Source organism: Mobula hypostoma, chromosome 7, assembly GCF_963921235.1.
Source record: "Mobula hypostoma chromosome 7, sMobHyp1.1, whole genome shotgun sequence".
Classification (NCBI taxonomy): Eukaryota; Metazoa; Chordata; class Chondrichthyes; order Myliobatiformes; family Myliobatidae; genus Mobula; species Mobula hypostoma.
Window position 1 is genome coordinate 86,649,602 of NC_086103.1, and position 16,357 is coordinate 86,665,958.

The 16,357-nt window shown below is 40.8% G+C and overlaps 1 protein-coding gene across 3 annotated transcripts in view; it reads right to left on the reverse strand.

Moving 5' to 3' along the window:
* Positions 1-16,357, reverse strand: part of ebf1a (EBF transcription factor 1a) — a 481,697-nt gene that overhangs the window by 182,653 nt on the left and 282,687 nt on the right. For all 3 annotated transcript variants that reach the window (XM_063053691.1, XM_063053692.1, XM_063053690.1), the window contains exon 9: positions 3,889-4,019. In XM_063053691.1, the coding sequence (XP_062909761.1) occupies positions 3,889-4,019 (131 nt within the window). The remainder of the gene's footprint in view (positions 1-3,888; positions 4,020-16,357) is intronic.

The following is a 16,357-nucleotide window of genomic DNA, read 5'->3' on the forward strand; positions in this document are numbered from 1 at the left end:
AGAATGGGGACAGATATTTAGAGCGAGGGACTGACAGACAGACAGACAAACAGAAAGATAGATTGCAAAGGTACATCTGTTTCAGTCATTTAATGATACTGAAATACTAATCCATGCCTTTATATCAAAGAAACTAGATTACTACAATGCGTTTTTTACTGGCCTTCCGAAGCAATATATTTACAAACTTCAACTCATTCAGAACATCACTGCTAGACTTTTAATTAAAACCAGGATAAGGGATCATATCACTCCCATCCTAACTACTCTGCATTGGCTTCCTAGATCTTTAAGAAATGATATGAAATTTCTCCTACTTGTTTTTAAAGCTCTCAATGGTCTGTGACCGAACTGCACGACTGAGCTGCTGCATTTTATATTCCTGCTCAAGCTTTCAAGTTTTCTTACGCCAGTCTCTCAAATTTAAACAATTTCCCTCATATGATAATTGGTAGGTCAGCTTTTTTGAACTACACTCCTAAACTGTGGAACTCAATATCTAAAACTATAAGGGATGCAGACTCAGTTGACACTTTTAAACACCAGTTCAAAACCTATTTATTTTATTTATTTAACTTTGCTTTTAACTAACATCTTTTTGTCTTTTATATCATGTTTACACTTTATCCCATTGTAAAGCACTTTGAACAACATTATTTGTATGCAAAGTGCTCTATAAGTAAGTTATTATCATTATTATTATTGTATTTTTATTTTTTCTCTGCTCAAGCTGGTAAAATCTGAGGTGGGGGCATAGCCAAGCACACTCATTTCTCAATTGCTAGGAACTTTCGAACTATTTTAGGTGGCTTTCTGAAGAATTTTGCAAATATTGTTGTGTGGCCTAATTGTGTATTGCTATTGTGTAGTGACTTGGGATGACATCAATTGTAGATATTACTATTGGGACAATGTATACCTTCTTCAAGTTGCATAGCCTTACAATTCAGTATGTTTCTGGTGTTTTCCGCTTACTGATTTCTGTATGTTATGTGTGTTTGGATTGGCCATATCTATTAAAGTAAGTTGTTCTTGCTTGTTTTTCCTGTAATATTGCATCCAGATTGTTATTATGGAATGTCCTATCCATAATAATGGATTGATTGTAATGTAAACTAAAACTGGATCAGGCTTGTATTTATAGTAAGGTATGGTTGTTACTATTATTATTATAATATAGGGAGAGAAGTGGAGGGAGATAGCAAAAGGAGGATTATGTCAGAAATACTGGGAGAGAGTAGTAAGTGGAAAGAATTACAGAGAGAGAGAGAGAGAGAGAGAGTAAGAAATGAAACCAAGAACGAGAGCTAAGGGAGGTTGGTATATGGTCAGGACAGCAGCAGGAAAAGGGCTCTGCCTTCAGATTTCTGAACTATCCATGAACCCATAAACACTACGTTGTTATTCCTTTTTTCTGCGCTATTTATTTGTTTTACTAATTTATAGAATTTTATGTTTTTGCAAAGAAAACAAAACAAATTTCACATCATACTCTATGTCAGTGATAATAAATTTAGTTCTGATTCTGATCCCCAAATGGCCAGGAGACAGTGCGATTGGTCTCAGGTGTCAGACAGAGAAAGGATAACAAAGGCAAAAATGTAAAAAGTGAAAGAGTTAACTGGAAGAAATAAAAGGAAAACAGGAGAGAGAAAAATGGGGAGCGACAACAAGAAAGATGGTCTAGACTGCATGCAAGTGATCAGATGAAACTGTTGCCTGATCCCAAAAGTAGGATAGGAAATAGGGCAGATATTACAAACCTTCTGATGTTGATGTGATACTAGCCCAGTATGGCAATTGTATTTTCTCAAGGAAGTTCAGGTTGGTTTTATCAGAGATGTGAAATTGGTGAGACAATCTGCAGAAACGTTCCCTTGCTCATTTGCTGAAGTACGTCTGGCAACTGCACTCTCTGGAACTTTTGTCACTTGAATGAAACCCGCAAACAATCCTGTCTTGCTGTCTATAAGTTGACTCACTCTATGAATGGCTAAAGCTCACCGTGTCAAATAACCAGAATTCTGGGGCTCACCAATAGACAGCTGCAAAGATCAAAGTCCACATGTAAAAAGAGTTTCAGGATCACATGCCCAATGGGAACATTTATTTACTAATCCAACATACTTACAGCTACATCAGGAATACCAACCAATCATATATGGAGAATGCTAATGCAATTAATTTGTATTCCAATATCAATACTAATGTTGTTCCACTCTTCAGACACTACCACATCTTTGGCATTTCTGCTCTTCAGGTACAATACAGGGGTGCAAGTACACCTCTCAGCCACCCAGTGAGAACATGTCATGAGAAACACAATGGCAGGGTATCCAATACCTTAGCCCCCTACGCTTCATAGGACCAAACCTAAGAACCTGCCTAGATTACCTAGCCCAACACTTCAACTGGAAGATGGATACCCTGCAATTAAATCCATTGTTCATATCTGGCTGATTTTACTGTATTCTATGACCCAAAGCAACAAAGTTGGATGTTATGGTCAAAACTCATTTGTACACCCAGTCTTGTATTGTGAATCACAAATTATGCTCATTAAACATAAGATGTTAGGACAATTGCTAACAGTTGAGCTGCCTGATATTCTTCCTCCATTTCAAGGAGAGAATCATTCTTCCAATAAATCTTGGCATCGTTTGCCCAAGTCTGCTATTATGGTAACAAAGAATATTATGAAGTTTAATCCAACTGGCTGCCAAGTGTTTTGTGTTACTGTTATGCTGGTAATGGTTTCTGAATGCATTCATGTCTTAAATTAAGCTCTCCCAAAGGTTCAGATTGAAAATAAATTCTCCAGTGTCTGTGCTAAGTTAGTTCATCTAAACTGGCATAAGGCAGGGGAAATGGAATTAACAGTGGGATGGTGTAAGTGAGGAGGAGTGGTGAAAGTAAACAACCATCTTTCCGTCTGATTGCTGTGATCTCTGAGGACAGACAAAGAAAGGATCAGTATTAGTTATGATATCAAATAGTTTTACTGACATTCAAACCTATGCTCACATGTTTGAAGGTTATGAGCTGTCACATGTGAAACTACACCAGCTAAAGCTGATGGCTTTAAAAGTGGGAGAATTTGTGTGGTGTATATGTGTAAGTTAGTTTGGGGTAGAAATTTAAACTCTGTCACGACCACTGAGTGCATCTGCTTCCAAGGGTCAATTCTACAGTTGACCTGAGGTATTCACCCGTCTATGACTATATCACTCGTTTAGAGCTCACAGCCATGGATACCATGCCTGTCAAGCTATCATGGCAAACATGTCAAGTGAAATACTTCACCCAGCTCTGAAAATAACTCCATCTGGTAGGTGTTGGAGGTTTGGACTAATTGGATCGCTGTCCCTGACAGGCAACAAAGTCACGAGGGCCATGTAAGCTCCTGCTCGAATGCGTCTTTCAATCACTTTAAAATAATCCTTGGAAAATACGGAGAGAGAATGGAATGATCGGCTCTGGTACATTCCTCTGTGTGCATAACCCTTTCAACACCCGAGATAGTGTCTAGTTTGCTCTAACCATCTTGTTTTACTTCCATGCCAGTATCCACCTGACCATTCTGCTAATTTCCAGAAAATATTTGACAAGGCTCGGGAGGTTAACAAAAAGCAGAGTGTGGAAACAACTACGAAGCAGGGAGGGTGAGAGAAAGTGAGGAAAGGTGAGGAAGAGTGCTGAACTAGAAAGGATGAGCATGAGGGAGAAAGAGAAATAGGGTGGGGCAGAGAGAAAAAGAGAAAAGAGAAAGAAAGGGAGAAGCAAATGGGAAGAGAGAGAGATGGAGAGTGGAAAATGGAAACAAATAATCTGTAAACCAAGATCAATGATTATTGTTAAATTATCAGTGCATGCACTTCCTTCACGTACCTCACTCCAGACCAGCATGGTGCCAAATATGACTTGTAATCCATCAAAGAAATTATCTCCGATAATGATAACGGTAGCCCCTCCAGTGGTCCAACCTTCACTGGGACTGATGGCTTTGATGCAAGGTGTGGCTGTTGAAAGCAGAAAAATGGAAAGAAATAAAGTCAAGAATTAAGGGGAAAAATGTCTGAGAGTTTTCACCAATTCGTAAACCAATGTTCATGAAAATGTGCAACACTCTAATGATGTGAGAAATCCTACTGGGTTCAGTTCCGGTGCTTTAGTAAGTCACTGTATTTGAGTTGAGGCAGAAGATTTAAATGCTTAAACCTTGCCAAATAATAGTCATGAATTAACATTCATTCCATAATCAGTGGAAATTCCTTCAGAAAGCTGAGATAAAATTCTGCCCTTCAATGCAAATCGAATAAATAATACATATCTATTAATGCAAATATGCAATTTCACTCTAAAGGATGTTTGCTTTATTGGATGTAAAACCAATCTGAAATATGATTCAGAAAAGCTTCCTTAATTTTCGAAGGGGTAAAATGTGTTAGTCTGCAGTCAAACACAGAAAAGACGACAGCATGGAAAGCTGTTAAACACAATGGTTGGGGAGGTGGGAGTGGGGGGCTATGGGCAATAATTAGAAGAGAGCCTGGAGTGGGAGGGGAAAGTGGTGTGAAAAGTGAGTGAGAAATTTTGGCTTTCAGTTTTAGCAGTCTCTATGCGGTCTTGCAGTGGTATTTGAGGCTACACAGATGGATGGAAATTACAATGGGATTTAGAATTCGTTTGGTAGCAAGTCAGGCAAGGAGACATAAGAATGGCCTTGTCCTGAAATATACCTGTCCATTTCCTTCCATGGATGCCATCTGAGCTGCTGAATTCCCTCTGATTGCAGTACAGGGCTTCTCACAGGAGAGATTGTATGCACAGGGACATGGTGCATTCCAGCATCGGCAGATGCTTGCGTCTCCTGAGAGCAATTGTACCCTGGCAAGGGACAAGTGATCAAGGGTGGCCAAAACAAACACTTCAGATCAAAAATGAAGTGCAAAACCAGCTTTCTGTTCACAGTTATATTCCACAGTTTCATTCCACAGACTATTGGGTCCACTCTACTATAATATAACATAGTGAAAACATTCAGCAGGCCAGGCAGTATCTGTGCAGGAAGAAACAGTCAACATTTCCAGTCTGAGGTCATTCGTTAGAAGTTCATATTAGATGAAATGTCCCTGACCTGAAATCTTCCCTCTATTTCTCTTTCTACTGATGCTGCCTGCCCTGATGAGTGTTTCCAACATTTTCTATTTTATTTCAGATATCAATCATCTGGATTTTTTTTGTGTGTTTGGTCTTCCATCTGGATTGCAAGCCTTGATCTTTCCAATATGCCAGCCTTTACAGTTCTGAGTCTTCAAACCATTTGCTCACATCACACCCATTCCCCACCAGCTCTCTTGTTCCAATGATTGGATTAGAGTCACACACCCATATGGATCTACAGTTTGTTTATTTTCTGGAACAAGGGCTTGTTTACACAGAAAATTAGTATTGGTGGACAGAAGACCATAATTCTACACTTAACTATGCTTCGACATCACCTCATAAAGGGTTGGGGAAACTTACATGTGAATAGGCTGTTTTTCAATAAACGTGAACACTGAAAAAATGCCCAGATGACAATCAGCTATTTCTAAGTACAGACTTTGGAGAGGACAAGTTATATAGTAGATAAACCTAAGCTAGTTGTGAAAGCTGACACCATTGATCAGCCACCTGCTTTTCATGCCACTTTGATTTTGATTTCTTAGAACTTCATATTTGGGCAATGTGCCAAGATGGTGGCCAATTTTATCACATCCGGTGAAGCCATTTATCTAATGGAGACACCATACTCTTTCCAGTTAATTAAATTCAAATATCTAACATATAAATTATTGAATACAGTGAAATGGTAATTCAAAGGCAAATGTCTTTGTTCATTGGAAATACCTTTTTCTCTTCGCAGCTAATGTACTGGGAGTGTCATTGGAATTAGCGTAGTATCCTTTTAGATTTGTTTTACGGGAACTTAAAAAGAATCATTGGCAAAACTATCATCCCTTACCAACCTTCCGTCTAATATTTTTTACAGCTGAGTGAAACAACCATTGCTCTGAGAAGGAAATTTTTACACCACCTGAAAACAGTGCAGCACTTCATATTAACATATAAAAGACAATAGTTCAGTTGCTGTGTGGCCATGCAGCTTGGAGGGAACAGTGTCCTAAATGCCATCAACTCTTCAGACCAATGCAGGGCATCATGTGTTCTGACTCACTAACTCATTGACTTGTTTAACTAGAATTTGTTAAGTGACTAGTTTGGTCGTTGTTTTCCTTGCATTTTTGTGCTATTTATTTATTTATTTGAATGTGGGTTCATAGTGCATCCTGTTATGAGTTTACTGAATTTTGATTTTGATATGCATGAGGTTCCCATACTATATGCACTACTGAAGTTTGTCAAGACTTCGCTGAGTTCTGAATTTGCATTCTGAGTGAATTAATGCTCTGTGTACTCTGGCCCTCTCAAGTGAGTACACTCTGAGTCATTCATTACTCATCCGTTACGTTCTTCAAATAAATCTTCATTGTTACTTTCTACCTTCCACTCTCAAGTTCACTCCATACCTGGGTTAATTTGCCTGAAGAGCACATTACACTCAATTGTCCTTAAGAAGGTGCTGATAAGCCACTTTCTTGATCCACTGCAGTCCTTCTGGCTTTTGAGTAGGGAATTCCAGGAATTTAGACCCAGTAAGGATGACGGAGAAGATATATTTCCAAGTCGGAAAGGAGTGCATTTAGGAAAGGAAGCTGCAAGTGGTGCTGTCCCTTTGAAAATGCTGCTCTTCTCCTTCTGGGTGTAGGGCTTGAGGGTTTAAGCAGTCAGGTGGTGAAAGAAATGAATGTTTAGGGCGGTTGATTAGACGTCAGCCAAGTGGTGCTGCTTTGTCCCGTCTCATGTTGAGCTTCTTGAGAGATGTTGAAGTTGCACTCATCTGGCATGCAAAGGCAGAAACCTCCAGCCTCCTAACTTGAGACTTAAAGGTGATGGAGGGCAGAGTTAGGAGGGAGTCACTCATCACAGGATACCTTGTCTCTAGTGTACATAGTATTTATGCAGCTGGTCCAGCTGAGTTCTGGGTCAATTGTGACCCCAGGATATCAACGGCAGGGAACAGACCATGGCACTTCTTCACCATTACTGGGTGAAAACATTGGAACCCTCTCCCTCACAGCATTGTGGGTGCACCCAGACCTCAAGAAGGTAGCTCACCACTATCTTGTCAAAGGCAACAAGGAAATTAGTCCTGACGAAGGGTCTCGGCCTGAAACGTCGACTGCGCCTCTTCCTATAGATGCTGCCTGGCCTGCTGCGTTCACCAGCAACTTTGATGTATGTTGCTTGAATTTCCAGCATCTGCAGAATTCCTGTTGTTTAAGGAAATTAAATGCTGGCTCCATCTGCAAAGCCCACCCACATTCCTTCAGTGAGTACATATATAAAACCCTGCATCAGGACTGACAACAATACTACAGCTGTGATACCTGTGATTCTAGAGCCCTTGCTACACCTTGTGGTCTCAGTCTCTTCTCTTGATGTAAGTCTGCACTTCTGCACAAGGTTATTGAAAGAACCAATGGAATTTAAACAGAACAGCACAGGAACATGATCTTTGTTCCACAATGTTGTGCTGAATTAAACTGATGAGACTAGTAATTAATACACAAGCCTATATCCTTCTATTCTCCATATATTCATGTCCTAATCTTACAGTGTCTTAAATGTCTCTGTTGTACTTGAATCCACAGCCACTTCCAGTACTCATTCCAGGCACCCACCACCCTCTGTGTAAAACAACATACCTATACAACTACTTTGACCTAACCTCCCTCCTAAATTTTATTAGAAATTTCAAACCTGGGAAAAAGATAACAGCTATTTATTCTATCTTTGCCTCTCGTAACCTTACATGCTTCTAACTGGCTCCATCACTCCAGATAACAGAGCCCAAGCTTGTCCAGCCTTTCCTTAGAGCACATGCCCTTTAACCCAGGTGCCCTCCTGCACTCTTTCAAAGACTCCATATCCTTCCTATAATGGGGTAGCCAGAAGTGATGCAAAATCGGTTAAAATGTTCTGACCAATCACTTTTTACACATAAAGGCTGTTCCTTTAAGTGATTGCCATGAAGGATGAAATAGATTTGAGGCTGGATTGCTCATATAGAAATTGAATAATTATATTGATTTCAGTTCATATGAAGTATTCCAGAAACAGAAGGGTTAACCAGCTGACAGTCAGTAGATAATCCTACCTATTGGAAAGATGGGCTCAACAGTACATGACTCCATAAAATCCTGCATTCTCAGAGGTATTACATGGCATAAAATGCTAATTCAGGTTATTATAGACAGGCTTTTATTAAATATAACTATGCCCCAGTTGTTTAAAAGCTTTGCAAATTTGATTGTTTTATGAGTGTGGTGTAAATGTCATCTCAAGGTTTGAAGCACTGGGCAGACAATCAGAACTCTTGCAAAACTGATCTGAGTCGATCAAAGGCCAGGCACTGAGGGAATTGCTGGGAAAACATGGAGAAGTGATAAAAATCTAACAGATTAATTGATTTAAATTTCATTTTAGGGTATTGAACTTTGGCTTCATATCCTCATGCCATTTCTGTAAATCAGAGTCTAGTTACTACAATCCCAATGTTCCTGCACAAGGAATGGAAATGAGGGAGGAGGTGACTGAGGGATGATACAATGGATGGACAACCACTACCCACAGAAGAAAACTATATATCCAATATCTTTCATCAGCACGGATCAGTCACTGGAAACTTTTTAACCTCATGCTGCCCATAGATAGAATGCACCTGCACCAGACATTAACTGGAAGCAGATGTTCTAAAGGAGCAAGGTAGCTGGGAGAGGAGGAGCGATTCACTGCCAACATCAGGATGAAGGCAACTATATCAGATTAGAGGTTCTAGCCTTGAGCTAATCAGCATATTTTCTAGGAACCTGAGGCTTTCATTGCACAAATCGGGCTTTATTATTCTGGTTGCCAGTTTGCCCTGCCCTACCTCACTGACACTGGTGCTCTCTGGGAAGTAGTTCTATAGATATTGGCCAGTGCCTCGGTAGAGGTACAACTCTTCATGGGAAAGCACCTCTAAAATGAATACCCTGGACTATTTTATGAATGCTCGAGATAAGACAAGATCACACCCCAAAATGGCCAGAAGTCGGGACTGGAGGACCTGAGTTATAGGCAGAGTTTGGAATGTAGGAGAATGAAGGACAATCTTATAGAACATTTAAAATTATAGCAGGCTTAGGGAAGGTGGATGATAACAGTCTTTTCCCCAGGGGAGGGGAATCCTAAACCAGGAGACATGGGTTCAGGGAGAGAGATGAAATATTTAAAAGGGACCTGAGAAGCAACTCTCTCATGCACAAGGTGGTGAGTATATCGAATGAATTGCCGGAAGAAGTGGTGAGGACATAGGCAATACTATCATTTAAGAAACATCTGGGTCATTTCGTGGAAGGAGTGGGACTTGGGCAGATACAAGCCAAATGCTGAAAATAGGGGCTAATTAGTTGGGCAATATGGTCAGCATGGATTGGTTGAATTGAAGGCTCTTTATCCAAGTCGTACTGCACTATGACTCTTTAAGTCCTTGGAGAAGGTGCATAAATTACAAGAAAAAACCATAACCCTTGGACAGGGTGCACAGAGTAGACCATTACACATTTAGACATAAGAGCAAAATTAGGCCATTCAGCCAACTGAGTTTCCTTCACCATTCGAACATGGATGATTTATTTTTCCTCAATCCCATTCTCTTGACTTCTCCCCGTAATATTGACACCCTGACTAGTCAATCTGGGATGATGAATTCACCACCCTCTGGCTAAAGAAATTTCCTCCTCATTCTGTTCTAAAGGGGTATCCTTGTATTCTGCGGCTGGGCCCTCTGATGGAAACATCCTTCCCACATCCACTCTGTCCAGGACTTACAATGTTCAAAAGGCTTCCATGAGAACTCCCCTCGTTAATCTAAGGTCCAGTGAGTAACAGCCCAGACCTAAAAAATGGTCCTCATACATTAATCCTTTCATTCCTGGGATCAATTACAATAATGTTTTAAGAGATCTCAGGATATGGGTGGAGGTTAGTTGCCTGTAGAGTAGGCAAGTTGAGGAGTTCATTCTGTTTGCAGTAGAAAATGTCAAGGATAGTTTAGAGAACTGGTGAGTATTCCATTCACAATACATCCAGAACTTGTTTGAAAGAATACAAGTCAGTCAATATCTGAAACAGCTTGGTCACTGGCTCAGCTGAACCTCTTGGAAAGAGTTCTCACTTCCCTGACTGCAATGGTGCAGACTTCCAGTGCTTTCTGTATCTGACCGCAATGTCTTCAAGGTGCGGGAAGGTAGTTGAGGAAGAGGGAAAGTAGTTTAAGTGCAGAATTTGGTGATTCTCTTGCCTCTGAATCATAAGAACTATGCATTTAAATTACATTTCAGACACTAAGGCTGAAACTCCCATGCATGACTGAGTAAAGCTCCCATGTTGGAGGTACTCTCTTTATGATGAAGTGACTTGGATATGGAGAAATTTCTTTGCCCAAAGTGTGGCATGCTTTTGGCATTTTCTACCTCAGAAACTGGTGGAGGTTCAGTGACTTTGTTCATTCAGAAAAGACACTGAATGTTAAAGGAATCAAAGAATAGGATAGTGCAAGAAAATGGTACTGAGGCAGAAGATCAGGCAGATTGGGATGAATAGTGGAACAGGCTTAAAGGGCTGAGACCTAATTCTTTTCTTCTTATGTTAAAGCCAAGAAAATAAAAGTTTCTCAGATAAACGTAAAAAGATCTGATGGACAAGATTTTAAAGAACAAAAGTAATAATAGTCTTTCTAGTGGTTGTTACTGCTTGCTGTGTACAAATAGATTGATACACATGCTATATTGACATAGTGACTGCACTTCAACAGTATTCCATTGGCCGCACGACTCTGTGGAACATTGCAAAAGGCTTCTGCCAAAATGCAGGTCCTTTTGCAGATTGATCAGTCCAGCAAACACATTAACAGTTTACCTGAAATATTAGAAGCTGTTGCAGATGGAACGGTGAGGGACAGAGCAAAAAAAATCAGTGAGGTACTGTACACTTCTTCATAATTTTGCTGAAAGACTCCATTTAAGTGTGCTCTCCGATCCAGTCACACATAAAAAAAACCTTGACACACACTCAATAATTTAAAATACTACATTGATGAATATAAAAACTCAATTTAGTGCTGTTCCCAGGTGAGAGAGGAAGACTTGGCTCAGAATACAGCCATTAAAAGGACAGGGGAAAGCACTGGGTAAGAGAGTGAACTTTCGACCTGTTCAGCACTGAAAGATGGCTTGAAAGCTAACTGTACCTGTTTGGTTGGGTGTGTACAGGCCACATTTACACAGAGATAAAGACTTATGATAGGAAACAATTTACGTAAAATTGCAAAGAACAAGTGATGAGGAGGGTGGGAGGGGAAGTGAAACAGGCAAGAATGCTCTGAGATTGGACTGGAATTGAGAAAGCTGCAATGCCCATGTGTTTAAGACTAAGCAGGTGGTAAAAACAGTGTAAACTACCATCCTTGGCCACAGCTGCTGACAGTTTAACAACAATTCTGTCAAAAGCTGGGCAACTCAGGAGAAGTGCACACCCTGTAACTGGCCTTCCAATTTTCTGGGTGTTGACTCTTACAGATTTCTACAGATATACAGCGGAGAACTTTCTGCGTAGCTGCATCACAGTCCCGTTTGGAGGCTGCAGTGCACAGCATCACTAGAAGATGAAGCAGGTTGCAGACCCAGCCAGTTCCATCACGGGGACAACCCTCCCCATCTCCAAGGACACCTTTAAGAGCTGGCATCCATCACTAAAGTTCCTCGCCATCCTGGACTTGCCCTCTTTTCAAACTACCATTATGAATGAGGTTTAGGAGCCAGAAGACTAACACTTTGCAATTAAGAAATAACTCCTTCCCCTCTGTCATCATTCCTTTATTTGCACCATTTTAATTAGTTTTGTAATTTATGATAATTTTATGTCTGCACTGTACTGCTGCTGCAAAACAACAAATTTTCCATGATGAAAGTCAATGATAATCTTATTCTGATCCCCAGCCTTTGCATGTGTGGTTGATCTCTGCCACTCAGGCAGCTGGGGTATGGGTCAGCAATTGTGGAGTGAATGGCCTCTGGGCTCAGTGAAATTCCAGGTAGGGTTTGAGTCTCCACTGACCGGCTGCATCACTGTCTGGTCTGGAGGGGCTATTGCACAGAACCAAAAGAGGCTGCATAAAATTGTAAATCTAGTCAGTTCCATCTTGGGCACTAGCTTACAAAGTACCTAGGACATCTTCAGGGAGCGTTGTCTCAGAAAGGTAGCGTCCATTATCAAGGACCTCCAACACCCAGGGCATGCCCTTTTCTCACTGTTACCATCAGGTAGGAGATACAGAAGCCTGAAGGCACACACTCAGCAATTCAGGAACAGCTTCTTCCCCTCTGCCATCCGATTCCTAAATGGACATTGAAGCTTTGGAAGCTACCTCACTTTTTAAAAAATATACAATATTTCTGTTTTTGCATGTTTTTTAATATCAATATCTATAATTGACTTACTTGTTTATTTATCACTTTTGTTTTATTTTATTTGTTATTATTTTTTTCCTCTCTGCTAGATTATGTATTGCATTGAAGTGCTGCTGCTAAGTTAACAAATTTCACGTCACATGCCGTTGATTAAAAACCTGATTCTGATTCTGATTCTGAATGGTTACTGAGGGCTGTGGGAAAGAGGTATATGAAAGTACCCATGCATGAGCCTCATCCCAAGATCTCTCTTTATATAACCCCACATCCCTCACTGTTGCTCTGACCCACCCAGCCCCCATTCTCTAAGTTTTCTGCAGCTCGCCGTATATTAGATATTTTTTAAAAATACTTCAAACTCTTGAAAATATTGTTCTATTGTATCTCTCCTCACATGACAACCACCAGTAAATTTAGCAACCGAGATGCAACACAGAGCATCATAGGAAGTCATTCCTGCCTGTGGTCATCAAACTTTACAACTCCTCCCTTGGAGGGTCAGACACCCTGAGCCGATAGGCTGGTCCTGGACTTATTTCCTGGCATAATTTACATATTACTATTTAATTATTTATGGTTTTATTACTATTTAATTATTTATGGTGCAACTGTAACGAAAACCAATTTCCCCTGCGATCAATAAAGTATGACTATGACTATGACTATGACTAACCCTTTGCTACACCCCCTCCCCACTTCACTGATGGAAAGTAGAGCCCTCTTTAGGTAAAGAAAGCACAGGTGAATGTGGTTCTCCAGATATGTTCTCACCAATAGGAAAGTTAGATGAATCAAGGCTTCCTTACCTTCTTACTTCAATGTCCTTTCAATGAAACTTAACCAGCCATACACTTTTCTGACTCTAATTAACACAGCTGACAATCAACACTCTATTGCATTGTATCAAAGGATTTTCAGGATGGTGGAAGATTAGCTTTATTTGTCATGTGATGTGTACATCGAAACATATAATGAAATGTGTCATGTTTCCTCAATGACCGATACAGCCCAAAGATATGCTGGGGGCATCTCACAAATGTCGCCAAACTTTCAGTGCCAACATAGCATGCCCACAACTTACTAACCCGTTACAAACCCAAAGTTAGTAAATAGTCATAGGTATATTGAATGTCTATAGTCATAGTCACTCAATATGACTATGGAGTCAAGAGATGTATGGCAAAGAAAGAGGCCATTCAGCCCATATTTTAATCCTCTCCAAAAGGATATTGACTGTGATGGTCATGCTGAAATGCCCTTCCTTCTCAGTACAGTTCAGCTATTCACCACCTCTAGTCCTCCTGATGTGGCCTTAATTGTGAGACCCATCATAAATCAGGGAACTGCCTCATCAAGCAACTCTGCTCCATCCACCACAGGTATGACTTCCCAGTGGCCAAACATTTTAATTCCCATTGCCATTCCTGTTCCAACATGTGGATCTGTGGACTCCTCTTGTGCCAAGATGTGGTCACCCTCAGAGTGGAGGAGCAGCACCTTACAGTCCTACTGATTACCCTCCAACCTGATGGCATGTATATCGATTTCTCCTTTTGGTGAACAAATTTCCCTTCCCCTCTCCTCTATTCCCCGCTCTGACTTTTCGCTTCTTCTCCCCTGCTTGTTACTGGCTTCTGCGTCCCCTCCTCCTTCCCTTTCTCCTATTGTCTCCTCTCTCCTATCAGATTCTTTCTTCTCCTGCCTTTGACCTTTCCCACCCACCTGACTTCACCTATCACCTTCGCCTAGACTCTTTCCCCTCCCCCCACCAACTTTTTATTCAGGCACCTTCCCCTTTCCTTTTCAGTCCTGAAGAAGAGTCTCAACCTGAAACGTTGACTGTTTACTCTTTTCCATAGATGCTGCTTGGCCTGCTGACTTCTTCCAGCATTTTCTGTGTGTTGCTTGGATTTCCAGCTTCTGCAGGTTTTCTCATGTTTGTGACTTTCTACAAGTTGAGTGATTGGAGTCTTTTGTTTAGAGAAGCAAGCAAGATTTGGATTTGGATCAAGTTTTAGAGGAAGGTGGGAACAGAAGGAGTTGATGTCAAATAGAGTGGTGCCTGCTTGTTTGAGATTTTTTGTGACAAAGCACAGAGTTGGGAAGAGATGACATGGTAATGTGAGGGATTTGATCATGTGGAGTGAGCAGGAGGAGAAAGGAGTAGTGTGGGGTGGCATAGATTAGACCACGGTGGAATGGTATGGCATTCTGTGGTGCAGAATGATGTGGATAAAGTGCGATGGAATAAAGAGGCTTGCTGAGAAGTGATAGAAGTGACCACAGACCAATAGAGACAGAAGTTGACAGCTGCAGCTCTTCGACCTACATCTGGTCCTAATCGGGAAGAATCAGCTGTGTAAATATTAGTTATTCTATTTTATTCCGGGGCCTTTTTTAAATTAGTAAACATAAGGCTAATTGTTATACTTGATATTAATGCTTTTAAACACACTCAAACCAACCAATAATCCTTCAACAGAATGGAGCAATTCAGCTATTGGACCACATTAAACTGAATAAGTAATATGAGGTGAGACTCCCTCAGGGGATAATAATACCCATGCTTCAATCTGTTTGTCACTTTTCTTCTAATACTCTTCTCCATCTGGTGCTAATGTTGTTTCTTACTGAGGTGTGGTCCCAGCTCTGGTGCCCTATCCTCTGAATGTTCTTCATGCACCTCCTTCATGGGCTATCAACTGCAAGTGCATCTCTGGTCCAACCTGATCTCCAGGCACAAAAGACTTCCAGCACAATGGGGAGGTGTATGAAGAATACTCACAGGCTGGGGTACTAGATCTGGAACTGACAACCATCGGCAATACCCCAGGCTATGTTCAATACAATCATCACACAGCACTGAGACAGTTCCGTCCTACGTACATACTGGAAGCAAACACTTCTGGAAATATTCAGCAAGTCAGGCGGCAGCTCTGAAGATAGAAAGAGTTATCGTTACAGGTACTGATGCAGAATCTCTGACCTGAAAAGTTAACCCTGTTTCTCTCCTGCTGAGCCTAGCTGGCAGAAATCTCATGGGAAACTCATGCTTTTTCTCAATGTGGAAATTGGTTTATTTTTGTCACACGTACCAGCATACAGTGCTTGTTTGTATTGTCATCCAGTAACATCAATCCATACATCGAGGTAGTACAAAGCAAAACCAATAACAGAACACAGAATATAATGTTACACTTTCAGAAAAAGTGCTTTAACAAGATAGATTGAAATCAAAAGTATGAGAGGTAACAATGGGGTAAAATCTGTCCCCGAGCCTGGTGGGTATATGTTCTCAAACTTGTATATCTTCTGCTCAATGGAAAGGAGGAGAAGAGAGAATAACTGGGGTAGGAGGCCTTGATTATGTTGCTGCTTTCCCAAGGCAATGGAAATGTCGACTCTACAGCTACAAGGAACAAGCAATGAGGTTGCATTCATTCTCTACAAGGAACTGCATGGGTGATGATGGGCAATTTGCCACTTTGTTCTGGCTTCTTATGCCTTGAATGTGTCGAGATTTTGATACTATTCTAGTTAAAGTCTATATGCCAACAATGCACACTTAGTCCATTATACTCCATCAAGCTGGCTCCAGTTGCAGTTTCAATACACAAGCATCCACTCCAGATTCATCTCCGCACATAAGGGTGGCACAAATAAATGTCGACTCTTTGCGTGCAGCTCTGATGGGAACCATCAAATATTCCCATTTAGGACTACCACAGCTGAAATCCAGA